This window comes from Eubalaena glacialis, chromosome Y, assembly GCF_028564815.1.
Source record: "Eubalaena glacialis isolate mEubGla1 chromosome Y, mEubGla1.1.hap2.+ XY, whole genome shotgun sequence".
Taxonomy (NCBI): domain Eukaryota; kingdom Metazoa; phylum Chordata; class Mammalia; order Artiodactyla; family Balaenidae; genus Eubalaena; species Eubalaena glacialis.
Genome location: NC_083737.1, coordinates 1,973,416 through 1,985,875, shown reverse-complemented (window position 1 = coordinate 1,985,875; position 12,460 = coordinate 1,973,416). Strand labels below are relative to the sequence as shown.

At 45.6% G+C, this 12,460-nt stretch overlaps 1 protein-coding gene across 1 annotated transcript in view; it reads left to right on the top strand.

Moving 5' to 3' along the window:
* LOC133082908 (steryl-sulfatase-like) overlaps positions 1 to 12,460 on the top strand; it is a 123,387-nt gene that overhangs the window by 40,679 nt on the left and 70,248 nt on the right. Inside the window, exons 3-5 of the mRNA XM_061179581.1 lie at positions 3,161 to 3,282; positions 3,376 to 3,498; positions 5,167 to 5,590. Coding sequence (XP_061035564.1) covers positions 3,161 to 3,282; positions 3,376 to 3,498; positions 5,167 to 5,590 — 669 coding nt within the window. The remainder of the gene's footprint in view (positions 1 to 3,160; positions 3,283 to 3,375; positions 3,499 to 5,166; positions 5,591 to 12,460) is intronic.

The window sequence follows — 12,460 nt, the reverse complement described above, 5'->3', positions numbered from 1 at the left end:
GGCAGCGTACATTCACAGAGCACAGGCCACGGGGAAACGTTCAAAGCCCCCCAACGGCACGCTTTCCTGTGCGACTTTACGTAGACACACACAGGCGTTCGTAGGCAGGCGTGATGACTTATCTGTTCGAATCACTGTTGGGTGAACTCAGACGGCTCCCTGGGAAGGTATTCATCGCAATTCTTTCTTCCTCGCCCCTACTCTGTGGCTTTTTTCCCATCTTCATGTTTCCCTCCCTTTGGTTCGCCTCTTCTGTTTTGTCTTCTGTTTTCGGCCTCTGGCTCCGTTCCCACTGGGACCCAGTCCATCCCCCCTTGTCAACCACTCGCTGTCACCTCTGTACCTTCCTTCCACCTCTGGGCCAGGCTGTGCTGGATTCTCAGGCAGACACACCGTCCGGGGACAGATGTCCTGGGGACACGTGTCACATTTGATGATGTCAGAACTTTTCAAGGGCTAGGGGTGACTACGGTGGTCGGGAAAACACAGTGGGAACCAAACTTGGACAGAGGAGGTGCTTTGTTCCCCAGCCCCCAGTGTAGGGCTCTTGGGCTTAGAATTAGTCGGTCAGGGTGCAGTGGAATATTGGCTTTAGGGATGCACTTTCTCTATATGATCACGGGGAAATGTTGACATAACTGTGGTTCTGTGGAGAGCTTCATCTCACACATGATCAGCGCAAACAAAATGAAAGGAGAGGGTGGGATTCGCCAGAATTTTCTCATAAGAGCTACAGATAATTATCTGAAGCTCGGAGGGACCTGCCGCTGAGTGCCACGGGGTCTGATTTGTGTTCACGCCACTCGCTGTGGGTCCTCCTCTTCTGTTCAGCATGACCGTGCGTCTCAGGACGTCTGTTTCATCGTTATGTGGCACAGCAAACAAAAATGAAGTAAATTACACTTCTGAGGATGAGCCGGCCTGCAAGATGCAGCCGAATGTTACGTCACTTCCAACCTGATTCTGTGCGTCAAATGTCGCGTGTTATCTTTAAAATGTACGCTGACCTGTGATGTTTGTTAGATTTTGTTTAAAGCACGTGCAAGGATAAGATCTGCACTCAGTGTTCTCTTAAAATTTTAATTGACCACGTATGTTTCCTTCCCCACCTTTTGCTTCATCTTGTGAAAAGTTTAGATCTCACTGTTAGACGTTTCGGACACGAACCTTGTTAGTAATTTAATTTTTCTTATCGAGGTGACAGTTTATTTTTTTTTTCATTTTAAGTATCATTTTAAAATACCATAGGATATTAGTATTAGATATAATATTAGATATGATATTCCTAAACTTTAGTGAGATAATAGATAACTGTTCCTACTAAGGCATCTTAATTAAAAAATCACTGTCAAGCCTTTAAGGTTCAGTGTCTGCCAATTATCCAAAGGAAAAAAAGGGCTATAAAATCCTAAGTAAGAATTCATATCAATAATACCCTAAATCTGCCTTGTCCTCCATATTACCATCCAGTTCTTTTTTTTTTTTTTAATTGAAGTATAGTTGATTTACAATGTTGTGTTAGTTTCAGGTGTACAGCACAGTGATTCAGTTTTATATCAATATATATGTATATATTTATATATATATACTTATATGTATATATTTATACATACATTTATATACGTAGATATTCTTTTTTCCCGATTCTTTTCCATTTTCTATTATAGTTTATTACAAGATAATGAATATAGTTCCCTGTGCTCTACACTAAATCCTTGTTGTTTATCTATTTTATATGTACCAGTCTGTATCTGCTAATCCCAAACTCCTAATTTATCCCTTCCTCCCCAATTCTTTCTGAAGGACATTTTTCATTTTACGTTTTATAATATCACACCCCAAAATAGTCACATTTTTCAGTGGCCAGTCTAGGCACTAAGGGGATTAAGTCAAATATACAGACAGTCTCAGTGTTCTCAGCATCTTGTAATGTAAGGCCAAAGCAAAGTGGAAATGTTGACAATTAAAGGCATAAGTTAAACTAATAGATGAGAGAGCAGCTTGACATTACAGTGCAATGCCGTGACCTTCCCCTTCGAGCTATGCATTGTTACAGGACTAGCCTGTGGGCGCTGGACCAGGGAAGCAGTGGCGTCACAACGGAACAAGATACGTGCCCCACGCCACAGGCAGAAGTGTTGGAGGGGAGTGCCATTAGCCACTCCGACCCTTTACAGGGAGGAAGCTGCCGTGATGCGGGCTAGGGACTGACATCCTACAGATGGAACAGGCCTCTCCCACAGGGCAAGGAGGCCATGGCAGGGTGGGGGGAGTCCCATCTACGCTCAGAACTGAAGTATAGAAGATGAGCAGCCTGGCAGAGAGGCAGGCGCTGGGGTTCCCACTGGAGGATAAGGGATCGTCACTCAGTGTGGACCCAGACCTGAAGGACCTTCCCCTCTGAATGCCTAGGAAGTCTGGCATGATTTCCTAAGGTGATGGACCACACCAGTCCTGGATAAAAGGTGGCAGGATGGCTTGTCCTGCATAAGGCATCATCCTAGAAGTCAGCCCATAAATGAGTGTTTCTTTGGCGTAAAAAAAAAAGACACTCAGAGGGTGTGAGTGTCTCACGGCATGTCGTGTTTCCACGTTGTTGTGTCCCTTTTCCCTGGAGTCTGTGACCCCTTTGTTACTGATCCCTCATAAATGCACCGGGAGCCCATCGTCCCTTTCCCCGGACGGTGCCGTCACCCCGTTCTCCCTGGGGCCATGTGGAAATTTGGCAGAGCCTGGTGAGAACTGGTTAGGAGCTTCTCTTTGGCTGTGGTTGGGAAGAGAAGAGTCAGGCTGCTCCCAGAGCTTTCTCGTTTGGGGCACGGAGGTAACTGGTGGGGGGCACAGGTGACGGAGGACTGAGACCTTGCCCCTTGCCCCTCCCGCTCCTCACAGCAGCCCATTGTCAGGACTTGGCTCCTCTCCTAAATCAGCAGCTCAGAGCCCCCAGGGGGGCATGGGTGGGCCCCTGGAGAGGGCAGACCTGGATGATTTCATCCTCAGTGTGGTTCTCTTGTCACTCTGAGTCTCGGTGCTGTGTCCCCTTCCTTCCCCCTGTCCCGTCGCAGTTTCCCTGGATAAGTGACAAGTGACTCACTGTACAAAGCCAGAGAGAAAGCTTTCTTTTCAGGGTCGCGATGAATGACCTGAGTCTTTGTTCCAGGACTCCCAACATCGACCGCTTGGCCAGAGGGGGAGCGAAGCTCACGCAGCACCTGGCAGCATCGCCGCTGTGCACACCCAGCAGGGCGGCCTTCCTGACGGGCCGGTATCCCGTCCGCTCAGGTAACCGGCCTCCTGGTTCCGTCGCCGCGGCCCTGGTCCACCTCCCAGTCCTAATGCTTCCCCTGTCCTAATGGTGGGTTTCTCCTGGCTTAGGAATGGCGTCTCGGTCCCAAGTGGGAGTTTTCGTCTTCTCGGCCTCTTCCGGAGGACTTCCCCACAGTGAGATTACGTTCGCCAAGCTCCTGAAGAATCAAGGCTATTCCACAGCTCTGATAGGTATGGGCAGCTGGTGGGAGGAGGCGAGGACCTGGGTGAGTGGGAAAGTGGGGAGGGCATGAGAGCAGCCTTCTTGAAGATGAAATGACTGATAGAGTTTGCACAACTGTAAATAGGGAAGAAATTATTTCAATTCTAAATTCAAACACCATGCGTCTGTATGTACTATTTGAATGTGTAGATGTGTGTCCTTATTTATGTATGTATGTGTATGTGTGTGGATGAATGAATGGATGCATGGATGGTGGACGGGTGGATGGATGGATGCATGGATGGTGGATGGATGGATGGATGGATGGATGGGTGGATGGATGGATGCATGGATGGTGGATGGATGGATGCATGGTGGATGGATGCATGGATGGATGGATGGACGGATGGGTGGATGGATGGATGCATGGTGGATGGATGCATGGATGGATGGATGGATGGATGGATGGATGGGTGGATGGATGGATGCATGGTGGATGGATGGATGGATGCATGGATGATGGATGGACAGATGGATGTATGGTGGATGCTTGGATGGATGGATGGATGGTGGATGGATGGATCAATGGTGGATGGATGATGGGTGGTGGTTGGATGATGGATGATGGCTGGATGATAGATGGTGAATGGCTGGTGAATGAGTAGATGGTGGATGGATGAGATAGAAAGATGAGACAGATGATAGAAAACAGATAGAGAAATGGATAAATAATTATGCACACACACAGCATACAAAACTACACACACACACACACACACACACACAAACACACACACCATACTATTGATAAAGATTTTCATTTTACGTTTCAGTACTAAAATTGCGTCTGAATTTTTCTCGGTTGACATTCCCACTGATTTTATCCCCTTGATAGGAACGAATCCTTCTCCCCTTTCACTTGATAAACTTGGGTCTATGCAGGTCATCAGAGGAACCCTAGAAAATCTCATGGGAGCAAAATGACCCGTCTCTTTCCTCCCACATTTTGTCAAACCACCACCACTTTTTCTCTTGTGTGAGGCACTCCCTAATTTAGTGATACAGTCACATTTCATTTTTATTCTATTTTATTATTTGGCCACACTGCGTGGCATGTGGGATCTTAGTTCCCCGACCAGAACTCGAACCCGTGTCCCCTGCAAGTGGGAGCGTGGAGTCTTAACCACTGGATCTCCAGGAAAGTCCCGTACAGTTCACATTTTGTAAGAAATGTTTATAGGTGTTTAAAATAATTGCTGAGTTATGAGTATGATTTCCTCATGCCTCAGGGGTAGTTTTTACATAAGGATTCATTTCCACTTCTAGCATTTCAGGGACAAAATCAGGTTGGTTTTAAGACTTTCCTTTTAAGGAAATGTCTTTAAAAAAAACACATGTCCCCAAAAAACATTGGTGTTCATCTATGTAGTTTTGTCTCCTGCCTATGAAGTATGTGAGGTGTGTGTCTTTTATTTTATTTATATTTTTTCCAATCACTAAATCCCCTCTTGATTTCTGGTGGAGAGCGTGGTTCCTACCCTACCGTTTGTGGAAACGGAGGTGGAAGCGGTAGAATCGTTTTGGCTGATGAGTACGCAGAAAGAGGCCACTTTCCGGCGTGCGCGACTCGGAAGCTGACCTTCGTGTCGGGGTGTTCGCTGGGACTAAACATGCCGCCTGCTTGTTTGTCTGCTCAGGGAAGTGGCACCTTGGCACCAGCTGTCACAACAGAGCGGACCTCTGTCACCACCCCTTGAGCCATGGCTTCGACTATTTCCACGGGCTGCCCATGACCAACCTGCGGGACTGCAAGCCGGGCGAAGGCAGCGTGTTCACCAGGGCCTTAAGGCTGCTGGTCTTCATCCCCCTGCAGGTCATCGCCATCACATTGCTGACCCTGGCCGTGCTCAGGTGCCTGGGGCTCGTCCAGGTGCCCCCCTGCGTCTTCTTCTGCCTCTTCTTCCTGGCCGCCCTGGTCCTCGGCGCCCTGCTGTGCTTCCTGCATTACTTCCGGCCCCTGAACTGCTTCCTCATGAGGAACCGTGACATCACCCAGCAGCCCATGTCCTATGACAACCTCACGCAGAGGCTCACGGCGGACGCGGCCCAGTTCATACAACGGTTGGTATCGCCTCCCAGCCTGATGCTGCCTGGGCCACATGTAATATGCTATTTCAGGTGTTTCCATGGAGGTGGAGGAACCGGGGTGGTCCTTTGAGCCATGTTTCCCCCTCTGTGGTTGGGGGATTTCTCCAACTGGGCATGTATTGGGTGGGGGGGGGGGGAGTGGGTCAGGAATTGCGATGACCTGGGCTCCCCCCAGAGATGCTTTGCCAGTTTCCTGCACGTCCTCTGTTTATGAGGCCATGCCCCAAAAATGTCTGAGTGACAACAGGGACCTTAAGGCATCACCACGGTCTTTACTCTTCAGGTGTGTGATTAAGAGAGGAAAGGTCATGTGTATTGTTTACTGTAGATGTTATACGATATAAACAACGTGAGGAGATCCAAAATATTCTGGGCACGTTTCCGAGCAGAGCAGCTCTGTGAGTCAACTGGGTGAAGCAGATGATCTCTTGTGGGTCTGTTGGGGCCTCTTGAGTTTGTAGTTTTGGTGTTTGCAGTCAGCAAAGGGGGTAACCATCCACAGAGGGCTTGACAACAGTCTGTCTCAGGAACACTTGCTATCAAAAATGAACAAAATTGTTTTGTTGCCTCTGAAAGTGTAGAGGATAGTCCTATAGAGAAAGGTGGGAACTCGGTGTGAAAATCAGAGGTTTGGCCTTGGTGGTTACTTGCCCTGCCCATGAGAGCAGGTCTTTTCAGGCACCAGAGAGTGGAGGAAGCTGGCAACATGGCGTGATGAAGGACATATTGATAATTCGATTCTTAAGAGAAAGGGGAAGATGTTCAGCTGGCCATCACGCTGGTGAACATCTGTGTCCGTGATTTTGAACATGGAGATACTGTTGAGATATCAGTGCTCCCGGTCAGCCTACCCATTGGCCTGCACAGCCAGAGGCGGGCCTCACGGGAACGGACACCCGCATCGTGAGCGTGGTGCTTGGTGCAGATCTGTCCCTTGTCGGATTGCCTTTGATAGCTCAGTACGTGGTGGCATAGAAAATTGGATCGTTGGAACTTCCCACAGGTAGACCAAGAAGGGAGGAGGGGAAAAGCTTTTGATAGTAGGTGGAGAATTGTGAGTCCTCAGACTTTGTGTAGGGAGGTGCTGGGGTGCTGGCTGAAATTGAAGATTGCCAGTCTTACCTTGAGAAATTCCTACTGAGTAGTTCTAAGGTAAGACTTTGCGTCTCCCTGTTAACAAGCTCCCCTAGAGTTCTAAACTCCTGTAGAACACTCTGAGAAATCCTGGAGCATCTGTGGGTTTTTGCTTTTAGAGAACGGCACCATCACTAAGCTGCCTAGATTTTTCTAGAAGGTGGTGCTAACATGATCTAATGAAGAAGCTTTTGAACTTCGTAAGACATACATTTTACACCGTCATCCAATAAGATGTCATACACAGATGTTTAACTGATGCAAAAGTTTCCAGAAAGGATTTATTTCTTCATAGAGTGATCACTTCTGATACTTCCTACCTGATTCCCTTCTGTTTTATTTTTTAAAAAATTATCTGGTTGTGACACAAAATTAATGTCATGATTCAACAGTGGGTCCCAGTCTGCATGGTAGACAAAGAAAGCTTTTACCTCGTGGGTCAGCCTTACAGTATTTTACAAGTAAGAGAACGGCCATTCCGAGGTGCAGTGGTGTTCTGTGGATGGCAGACCTACCCATTTAAGCCAGAATACAACCGTCTGCTGTTTGGCAAACTTGCTGAAGCAGCGGAACCCTCTCCTGTCCCTGTCCGTTGACTAGCAATCCCTCAGAAACCTACGGGGAGGAGGTGAATAATACAATGCTCCTTATAAAATGACAGGCTTCAGGAGTGGTCCTCAACTTCCAGGGTGAGTCACGTTTTGACAGCATGTGGTATTTGGACACAGATGATTGAATCTATAGGATATATGAATATTCATCTGATTAGGAGGAATTTTAATGGGTTCCTTGGCGTATGACTTTGGGACGGGATCGAAACAAATTTGATTAACCTAAGGGTATTGACCCTCAACCAGTTTATCTTTGTTTAACTTTAATTTCATTTATTTTGTATTGAAGTATAGTTTATTTACAATGTTGTGTTACTTTCAGGTGTACAGCAAAGTGATTCTGTTATATATACTATAGATATACTATGTAGATATATAAATTCTTTTTCAGATTCTTTTCCATTATAAGTTATCACAAAATATTGAGTAGAGTTCCCTGTGCTCTACAGTAGGTCCTTGTTGTTTATTTGTTTTATGTATAGTAGTGTGTATCTGTTAATTGCAAACTCCTAATTTATCCCTCCTCCCCCGCTTTCCCCTTTGGTAACCGTAAGTCTTCTATGTCTGTGAGTCTATTTCTGTTTTGCAAATAAGTGCATTTGTATCACTTTTTTAGATTCCACATAGAAGTGATATCATATGGTATTTGTCTTACTCTGTCTGACTCACTTCACTTAGTATGATCATCTCTAGGTCCATCCATGGTGCTGCAAATAGCATTATTTCATTCTTTTTTATGGCTGAGTAATATTCCATTGTATATTTATACCACATCTTCTTTATCCATTCATCTATTGATGGACATTTAGGTTGCTTCCATGTCTTGGCTGTTGTAAATAGTGCTGCATTGAACATTGGGGTGCATGTTTCTTTTCAAATTAGAGGTTTCATTTTTTCTGGATATATGCCCAGGAGTGTGATTGCTGGGTCATATGGTAACTCTATTTTTAGCTTTTTAAGGAACCTCCATACTGTTTTCCATAGTGGCTGCATCAACGCGCACTACTACCAACGGTGTAGGAGGGTTCCCTTTTCTCCACATCCTCTCCAGCATTTATTGTTTGTAGACTTTTTGATGATGGCCATTCTGACTGGTGTGAGGTGATACCACTGTAGTTTTGATTTGCATTTCTCCAATACTTAGCGGTCCAACCAGTTTATCTGGATTATATTGGGGTTTCTGCAGTTTTCTTCCAGAACTAGAGATTTAGGATACTCTAGCAACACCATTGTGGGAGGTTATGCTTATTGAATTATTTGAAAAGGGTTTAGTCTTTAAATAGGTGATTCTAATGTAAACGACTATTGCCCACATTGGAGCAATGCATAAATTGGTCAGTATTAGTGACAGTACTACCATGTGTGTACCATGATGTCATTCACAAAAAAAATTTCTCATATACATTATCTGAAGATTCAAAGATTTTAAACATCTAGGTAAAATCATCCTTGGGTACCATCGTCTTCCTGTGTTACAGGAGATATCTGATTTGCTGAATTGTTATTTTCAAGAATCTGGAGAGAATTGCCTTAATATGTTACCAAAGAATTATAACAGATTGTGACACTATCATATTTATAAAAATTTTTTTCAAGGATCTGAGGACATTTAAATGTATATCTCTTTGACCAGAAGATCCTGAGTAATTTAGGCAGGCCTTACCACCTCTGTGAGACATGGATTCAGGGCTACTCAGAAGCAGAAGAAGGAAAACCTCATCCAAGCAATAACGGTGTTTGTGAAATTTATTCAAATGCTCTTGAATCAAAATTTTCCGATTGAAACCAGTGCCTTATTTCAACGTATTGATATAAAAACCAGTTTTTGGATACACAGCTCTCCCTGGGTTCATTTGTCAAAGGTGATGAGGAAAATGATTTAAACTCTCTTTTCTAAAATTTATATTCTCTCTCTGAGCCTTGTGGATGAAATGATTTATACTCAGACATTTGTTCTCGAGATACTAACTTGCGATGTGAAGATACAGATGACAAGGGCATAAGGGGATGATGCTTTATTGGTTTGTGATCGTCTCAAATGAAGTCTGCTTAGCCAGATTTAGGTATGTGCCCCGGGATTACAAGCAGGTGTTTCCAAGTTGAGGAGAGTGACGGTGTGGAATATATAACTATGCACTCCACGATCCCTCACCCTAATTTACTCTTTTAGGGATAGAACTTATCTTGGGAAGATGCTTCTACCATTAGAGACCTAGATAATTAGCTCAACATATGTTCTAAGCTGTACAGTAATTCGAGACAGGTCATGCTAAACACACTTTAATTAGCAAGAAATCCTTGTTGCTCTGACAGGAAGGAATGACCTGTAGATTTCTTAGAGATACTCAATCCTCCTTATATGCCCTGAGTGAAGGGCCCTTCAGTCATTCCAGCTTTCTCCCTGGTCATGACTCTCATTCATGTTTTATAAAACAGATCAAGCTTGGGTGCCCAGCTAGGGGTGTGTTCGAGTTTTAACAGATACTGGTTAGATATACGCCAGGCACTGTGGATATACATGTATTCTTGGTCACGTTTCATACCCCTCACCTCTTGCATGCTACAAAAGGACCCTGGAAGATGGGTCAAGAGATGTCTTCTTGTGGAGGAATTTGAGGCTCAGAACTTTGGAGTGAGAGCAAAAGCCCCGCAGGGAATAGTAGAGAGCGGGTTAGAACCCGTATCCAACTCTCTGTGAGGGCTCTCCTGAGCGGACCATAACGAGCTTGCTGCCTTCTTTGCTTCCGCATCTACTCTGCAGACTTACCATCAAGGTTCGAGTGTGGATTATTTGGAAGAAGACTAGGAAATTCAATACCCCTTCTCCAAATGGAAGCGTCCAGGTCCCATGCCCCCAAAGGAGAACACACCTGGGAATTCTTAGATAAACTCACGTTCGTAGTACAATCCTTAACCGTGGCGAGGGAGAAGTGGCTGAGTATTCCGAAAAGATATAGGCTACGTGGTGACGGGTGAATTTAGCAAGTTAATTTTGTTCCCAAGGTAGTTTTTTAGTTCAAGTTGAACTGCATTTAAAAAGGTGCGATGCCAGCGGGTGGAAAGAGATTCACGCTTCCAAACGTCCTTCATAGAGAGAGGCGAACCCGGGTCATTTCTGCCACGGCAAGAGCCAGATTTGTCGGCCCCTTTCCTCCCTAAAGTCACTGAAACCGGCGTTTCGTTGCTAGAAAAAGCATTTCAGTTGAAAGCAAACACTGTGTGTTTCTCTGCCAGTAAAGACACCCTCACTCTGAAGAAATATTCCAAAATGATGACTTTATACAAACCCACATAATTTGTATAGTATAGGGTATCCAGTTACTGGATTCATAAATACATATGAAATCTACCAGGAGTGTTCTCCAGGTCCTGGTTTATGGAAGTTGCATTGACATTACACACACACACACAACACACACACACACACACACACACACACACGTGTGTGTGTGTGTGTTTGTAGCTTTAAAGCCTATAATCAAAAGTGAAATCAATGCTAACCATTTTCAGGTAAGCTCATTTTCAGATATTTCTTGTGCTTCATGAAAGTGTCCTTTAGGATCTACCAGAAAACAAGTCCAAAAGCTGGAAATGACATAGAGTTCTACTTTTCATCGGATTCCCCAGAGTTGTAAGATCCCCTTTTTCTAACTTTACCAAACCCTGATCCCTGACCTCTCCCCACAGGGAAGCCACGTGACCTCAGAATTATGGGGAGTATGAGTGACTGCGGGCAATAACATCCACAGGGAAATGTCCTGCCCTTGGTGGGGAGTCATGGGGGAAGAGCCCCCCCCAAACCTTTTCTGTAGTCTGCAGTTTTATAGTAAATAAATACGCCTTTGTACGAGCATCACTTGTGTCATGATAACGCCCTCAGACCTGTGACAGTTGATAACTGTATCATCGGAAGATCTGACCTTTTATCCTGTCCTGGTGCCGTCAGCGTTTCGCACACTCAGGGTCCCGAGATGCATTTACAGGGCACCTCCAGCCTAGCCTTTCACCTTGCCAGCTGGGCTGTGGTCTCAGTGGCCGTGATGAATAGCTGTGATTGGACACAAAGCTTCTTTGGAGCGAAGGGATCATTTTATTAGTTTAAATAAGAGTTTAAGCCAGAAAAGAATAGGGGCGACCTTGACTTTGGTTCATGGTGAGAAAAGTAAATCAGCTGGAAGATTAAGGGCAACACGCAGGGAGACACACGCGTACAGACACGTTCAAAAGTGGAAAGGTTAAATAATCAAAGAATTGTCTTGTTCAATAAGGGTAGATGCTACTTGATTGGTTTCCTTTTTTTTTTTTTTAATATTTATTTATTTATTAGGCTGCACCAGGTCTTAGTTGCAGCATGTGGGCTCTTAGTTGTGGCATGTATGTGGGATCTAGTGCCGTGACCAGGGATCAAACCTGGGCCCCCTGCATTGGGAGCACGGAGTTTTAACCCCTGGACCACCAGGGAAGTCCCTTGGCTCGTTTTCTAACTTTCATCGGGCAACAGGACATGAATTTAGGAACGGGGAGTGGTTCTTTGGATGCGCCCCTCCTTCCAGGCTGAGCAAGCTGCAAGCGGAAGGCAGTTCTGGAGGATGCTTGTCTTTAGCCATCCTGGGTCCAGGCCCACGGCATTCCCACCTGAATGGGGTCTGGATAAAGCACGCTCGGACCTTCCCTTTTTCATCAAACCCGCAGATCTCTTTGGTGCCCCAGGATTACGACCCACACGGGAATCAGGAGGTATGAGCTTTAGTACATCAGGCGTTAAGGCGCAGATACGCGGAGGCGCAGGCTGGCAAGGAAATGCGTGATGGCTGGCAAGGAAATGCGTGATGGGCGGGATGAGGCTTGGGGCCCGAGGGAGCTGGATTTGGTGCAGCCCATTCGGATGGCTGACTCCTGAGGGCTCTCGCTAACTGCTGTGCCGAAGGAGTGTGGGTGGTACTCCCAACATCCCAACGTTCCAGAGAAATCAGGAATACCGATTTGCGTGTGTGCGGGGGACTATTTCGGGGGATTTTTTAAGTTGGAAATTTCTCGATTTTTAAAAATATTGGCCTGGTTTTTTAGCATTGGGTCCTGATGTTGAGTGAATTGCTGT